At 31.0% G+C, this 6225-nt stretch overlaps 1 protein-coding gene across 1 annotated transcript; it reads left to right on the top strand.

The window, feature by feature from the left end:
• Positions 1-787: 787 nt before the first annotated feature.
• LOC112501719 (auxin-responsive protein IAA14-like) lies at positions 788-3258 on the top strand. The gene is made up of 5 exons (XM_025105426.1): positions 788-1117; positions 1492-1736; positions 2411-2546; positions 2645-2706; positions 2938-3258. Exons 1-5 carry the CDS (start codon positions 891-893, stop codon positions 2973-2975), a joined length of 708 nt encoding a protein of 235 aa, XP_024961194.1. The 5' UTR covers positions 788-890; the 3' UTR covers positions 2976-3258.
• The last annotated feature ends 2967 nt before the right edge of the window (positions 3259-6225 follow it).

The following is a 6225-nucleotide window of genomic DNA, read 5'->3' as shown; positions in this document are numbered from 1 at the left end:
TCACCTACATATGCATATATACATGCATATAAATCATAAATTTATACTAACCAAATAATCAATTAACCAAATAATTACTTCAAATTATATAATCTGAACTTGGTTATCACATAATCACATTTGTTATTCATTTTTCAGCTCATGGATAGAGAATAAGAATAAATACAAATATGTTTCTTTTATCCTATGAAAATCAATGTTTGTTAGATATAAAGTTTGATGAAATTATTCAACTATTAGTCAATTAAATATGTAAATTATTCATAGTTTATAATAAAACAAAATAGAAAACTCTTTTGAGCTATTAAAAAATCAAATTATACAAATAAATAATAATCAATATAAGTAAAATTTTAATGATAAATTTTTCCAAAAGAAGAAATATATACTATATATAGGTATATATGATAGTTTATTTTTTGTATTGAAAGAAGTGAAGTCGTATATGAATGATAGTGAAAATTGTATTTCTTTTACCATTCATCTATGCACGTATTTTTAGCAGTGTATTATTTATTTTTATTTAAATCTTAAGAATTTAAATGTATATATAATATGAAATAATAAAACCTAAAAAGGATTTTTCTTATAAATTGTGACACTTGTGTTATTTTATTATTATTAAAATTAGCCCTTGATCCTAGAAGATTTACACACCAAATACCACCACGTGTTTGCATATGATCCGTCAGTTCATGATGCAAAGGATGCAACCCTTTCTTATATATGCACATGAGCCTCTATACCACTTCTCTTTCTTATTGTTATTGCATCTCTCTCTCTCTCTCTCTCTCTCTCTCTCTCTCTCATAAGAATTGAAAGAAGAAGGAATCATCAAGAAGCAGTAGTAATAAAAAGATACTTGATTGCTTTGCTTGCAAGTTGGAACCATGATGCACCTCAAGGAAACTGAGCTATGCCTTGGCTTGCCCGGCGGAGGCGGTTGTGAGGCTGAGACGTTAAAGGTCACCGGAAAACGTGGTTTCTCAGAGACTGTTGATCTCATGCTTAATCTTCAAGCAAATGATCAGTCCTCATCTTCTACTGATCTCATGAATGACAAGAAGTTGCAGAACTCATCCAAGAACAACAAAGATGTGATCAAGCCACCAGCCAAGTAAGCTTCTAGCCTTTTTTGAATTTAAACATCATATACATACATACAGACATTATATATATATATATATATATATATATATATATACATATACATATCTGTGTTTGTGTGTGTTTAAGTATGTGTGTCAATTTAACAGATTGATACTTACATGTATATACAATTACTCGGCAAAAACCCTTTTGCACTTTTTGAATACAATAATTTTCTTGATTTGCTGGCATATATTTTCATATATGTGTTTATACATAGTTACATGAATTTCTTAGAGCTAGATTTATTATTTAAATGATGATATTTTCTCCATCATAGTTGGTAATTACTTAACATGAACTCTAAATTCTTCTTGTTTTTCTAAATTTTTGAATTAATAGGGCACAGGTGGTAGGATGGCCACCAGTGCGAAACCATCGCAAGAACCTGATGGCTCAAAAGAGCCACAATGAGGAAACTGAGAAGGTGGTTGCACCCACCTCCACCGGCGGCAGCGGTGCAGCGGCATTTGTGAAGGTTTCCATGGATGGAGCACCATATCTTCGTAAGGTGGACCTCAAGGTGTACGAGAGTTATCAACAACTATCTGATGCTTTGGCCAAGATGTTTAGTTCCTTCACCATGGGTATGTTTTTAGTTTGCTAATTACTAAAAATACCCCTTTAATAGCTTAGCTTAAATTTGCTTGACAATTCTTGCCTCATAAATCATCAAGATGGTGAAAGTTTTCACCTTCCTTGTTTAATCGCATTCAGATAAGGTTTCTTGAATATAAGTCTACAAATTAATCTGCAAAAAGACTCAACATATTCAGGCCGTTGACACACAGAAATCTATAGTAAACATTCAAAGTGCAAGTTATAAAAGGCAAATTTTCACAATCTACAATAACTTATAAAGGATTTGAATGCTTGTTGATTAGATTTAATATACTAATAGTTAATGGTGAAATTGGCACATAGTGAATGCTTAATAATTGCATGTGTATATTTCCTTTGTTTATAATAATATATAGATATGTAATTATTGATGGCTTTCTCTATAAAAAAATTAGAAGTTCTTGAAACATCTAATGGTAAAAACTATGTTAGATTAATACTTGAGTTAATTTGTAATGCATATTCTTTTTTAACCTTCCAAAATATAGAAATGCTGGTGAATTTCATAAAGTATTTTAAATTTAGAATTTGATGAGTTTTATGGGATAAATAGAGTGATTATTTAATTAACTTATGAGAGTTTTTTACATTAAAAAAAATTCTGTTTTTATAATTTTCTTGTAATTAATTAACCTTGCAGGAGATTATGGATCCCAGGGAATGATTGATTTCATGAATGAGAGCAAGTTGATGGATCTGCTTAACAGTTCTGAGTATGTTCCAAGCTACGAAGATAAAGATGGTGACTGGATGCTAGTCGGAGATGTCCCATGGCAGTAAGTTCTTGATCGATGTAATCAAACCTCATAAATCGATTCAACCCATGAAAAACATTAATTAATGATGCCAATCGATCCAACTCCTTTTTGTGCAGAATGTTTGTTGATTCTTGCAAGCGACTTCGAATCATGAAGGGATCGGATGCAATTGGACTCGGTAAGCAATTCCTTATGAAAACTCTGTGTTAATTTACACCAATATTTTCGACTTCTATGATGAATGATGATACACTAAATTATCTTTGTCCTTAAACTGGTGATATTGGTACCACCCGAGTCTCTTGGATCAGTGATCGTATGTTTGCAGCTTGTCACTTTCGTTTGTTTGTAGAAAAATGTAATATTGAGGTCTGATGAAAACCCTAATATCGTGATATATTTGATGCAGCCCCAAGAGCAATGGAGAAATGCAAGAGCAGGTGCTAAACTCATGAAATCTGAAGCAAACCCTAATCTTGATTCAAGTTCATGACAACTTCAAAATCATCTAAGAACATGGATTCAGTGGATCAAGCTGTTAATGTTTGAATGTGTTTGGATTTGTTTTTGTTTTTTGTTCTTGAAGAAAAAACTTAAGTTTGATAGTATATAGAATTTGTCAATTAAAGATGATTTTGGACATTTGTAATGGACAAAAAACAATGAATCTCCTACTGGCTTGCCTCACAAAAGATATTTGGAGTGTTTAATATTGTTTTTATTTTTGATTTATTGTCATTTGTTGCCATAAATTGTTGTCAAAGTTTTACATAATCCTTTTGGTATAATGCAACTTTGTTATTTATAGTTTAATTTATATATATATATATATATATATATATATATATCAACATGCATACCTTAACTTTTATATCTTGTAAATTATTAATTAAAACAATTTAAATATATGAATATTTAATTAATGATAATTATTAATGAAGCATGGCTTTATAATTAAAAATAGCCATGCCCCAAGTGGTAGGAGGGGAACAAAGGCATGTGCATGTTTATGGGGCTACTCATTCATGGCCATTTATTTTGTTTTTCTCATAATAAATTACAGTAATTTAAAAAATAATTCAAAGGGCCTTTTAGTCATTTTTGTTCATAAAAATATTACATGTAATTCAGAGCTGAATGTTTTTTAAAAGTTGCTGCAAGATTGAAAATAACTCTAATAAAGATGTAAAAATGTAATTGACAATAATTAGTGTAAGTATATAAATTAAACAATTTTTTTTTATTAACCTGAATATCCAACCCGCTATGCGAGCCGACTAATCCCAAGACGACCACCTGCTTTGCGGGTAGCCTGGAGTCACCGCATTTGAACCTCCGTGGCCACAAGTGGATTTTTATTTCTTCTTGGATGTGAACTTGAGACCTCCAGACACTTTGACCTTTGGAGCTCAAGTTCAAACCAATCAGGTACCACCCTTGTTATAACACGTTGACTTTTTCATATGAAAATGCATTCACCAAATTAGCCAATTGCTATCCATATATTTCATGATTTTAAAGCTGTTTTTAAGGAAAATATTAAAAATAAACTCAAAGACTTCATTTATCGATTTGCTTATAAATGTTTCAATTAACACATAATTCAAATAAAAAATATTTAATCATTTTTGAAATGCCTAAAACACCCCTATACTAACAAAAAAATCGATGGTATTCATAAACCATTATTTGGTAATGATCGTAATTAAGTAATTAATAAGCAATCTTGACTTGGAATCAGTATCCTGATCTGAAAAAGGTTGTAAGGTTATGAAGTAATAAAATGGGTATTATTTTATTAAATTTAATTAAGAATAATAATAAACTTGATAATGAAAATCAAAAGTTTTGACTTTGTGGGGATATGAATAGGGGAATTGATGAGTGTGTGAAGGTGGTTAGAAGCACATGTATGTCTCAAAATGTGTTGGCTTTCAATTTCTTTAAGTAATTAATAAAATTATTTATGGGATCACAACTAATCATGTTTTGTTGAAAAAGATTCACATGTTAATTATAAGATATGCTCTTCTTAATCCTCCCTCAAACAAATACCGGCCGGAGTTCAATCCATTAACCCTTTTCAGAATTAAAGAAATTAATTAAAACATTATATATTTTAAGAATCTCTGATTGATTTAATTTTTTCCTTCTGTAAAAGTTGTTGTGTAAGATTGTAAGCTAACAAGAACATAAATTGATTGTATTGATTGGATCAGTTATTTATGATGTTATGGAAGTATATTGGATATATTTGTTAATGAACGGGGTTATAGTGGTAGTTAGTTCTTAAGTTTGTGTCTGAAATTGAGATCTTGGTATAGAAGATATGTAAACGAGGTCTTAATTAATGTACGGAGGATGAAGTAATCAACTCAAAGTGAGATTAGAGTATGATAGATTTAGCTTTTCGAATAATGTATGCATGTTCTTGTGAATCATCAGATAAAGCTTTATATATAAAGATGAAAAATCGTGTGGGAATAGGAGTTAAAATGAGAAGCATAAGAAGGAATCTTTCTCACGATAACTTTCATTCTCATCGGAACTTAACTCTCTCTCTCTATCTATCTATACTACTTTATAAAACATATTTGAGAAAGTCTTAAAAACAACCTTAAATGCATGCAGGAGGTGCTACTCTTTTTATGCTCAAAGTCGTAAATCTCTTAATTACAACTCTTTATGCATGATATACAAGTTATCAATACTACCTCTTCATCTGCAAGGGTTTATTTTCCAACTTATTTGATTCCCGCCCCTTTCTCTTCCTCTCTTACGTATGCGACTTCACTCCCCTTCCCTTTCCAAGGCAATGATTAAATCTCCGAGTTATTAGCGCTCCAGAATGGCATCCCCGCTCTCAATCACTCATTTTCCAACCTCTCCTTCTTTTCCCCTTCCCCAATATACGACGACAATCCCAAGATGCAGGACTATAAAATTTCCCAATCGATCTCATGTTTTCTCCTTCAAGCATTCTCCATCAATCCATATAAGGTTTTATCTTTCTTTTATGAACTTATTGCCTTTATGACAGCATTTTTTGAATTTTAATTTAGTTTAGAATGGATGAAATAAAATTTTGCTATGAATCTGTTAGGCCTAATTATTGCACCGATGAGATTTTTTAAATTTGAAGTTAGTTTAAGTTTTTTGTTTGGTTTGAAATTATGTTTTTGGTTTCAATCGGTTATGAACTGATGGCATTTTGTTTGACTCCAGGTTTGAATCCAATTTTTATTTTCTCCATAACTCTCTCTCTCTCACCCCTAGATTTTGTCACTGGCATGGGCTTTCCCAAACCCTCAATCTCTTCTTCTCGATTTTGTTACTGGTATTTGCTCTTCATTTTTTAAAATGATTCCATTTTAGCAAGTTCCGTTTATAGCTACATCTTGACATTTGATGTGATTCCAACTCTCAGCTTCCATCTATAATCTGAATTTGTGGTCGACCTTCTCCAAGTTCAAGATTTCGACCAGATAGTACACTATATCATGTAAGTGCTTGGCCTACTTTTTTCTGGTTAGAGTTTGGCCCTCTTATTAGAGTTCCGTGTAAATATTCTCTAGATATGTTTTATTTAGTTAGGGTGTATGCATATATGATTTTTTTAGAGTTTTTGGTTTCTTTCAATGTAGCATATATATATATATATATGCTCATCTTAATGAACAAGATTAATTCAATAATA

Source organism: Cynara cardunculus, unplaced genomic scaffold (assembly GCF_001531365.2).
Source record: "Cynara cardunculus var. scolymus isolate 2C unplaced genomic scaffold, CcrdV1 Un_Scaffold_495, whole genome shotgun sequence".
Taxonomy (NCBI): Eukaryota; Viridiplantae; Streptophyta; class Magnoliopsida; order Asterales; family Asteraceae; genus Cynara; species Cynara cardunculus.
Note: the sequence above shows the minus strand (reverse complement) of the source record. Positions and strands in the feature narration are given on the sequence as shown.

Excerpts from the sequence above, each read along its gene's own strand:
- LOC112501719 (XM_025105426.1), top strand. The coding sequence starts at position 891 with ATGATGCACCTCAAGGAAACTGAGCTATGCCTTGGCTTGCCCGGCGGA. Across the intron at positions 1,737-2,410 it reads GTTTAGTTCCTTCACCATGG|GAGATTATGGATCCCAGGGA; the intron begins GTATGTTTTTAG and ends TTAACCTTGCAG. Across the intron at positions 2,707-2,937 it reads ATCGGATGCAATTGGACTCG|CCCCAAGAGCAATGGAGAAA; the intron begins GTAAGCAATTCC and ends TATTTGATGCAG.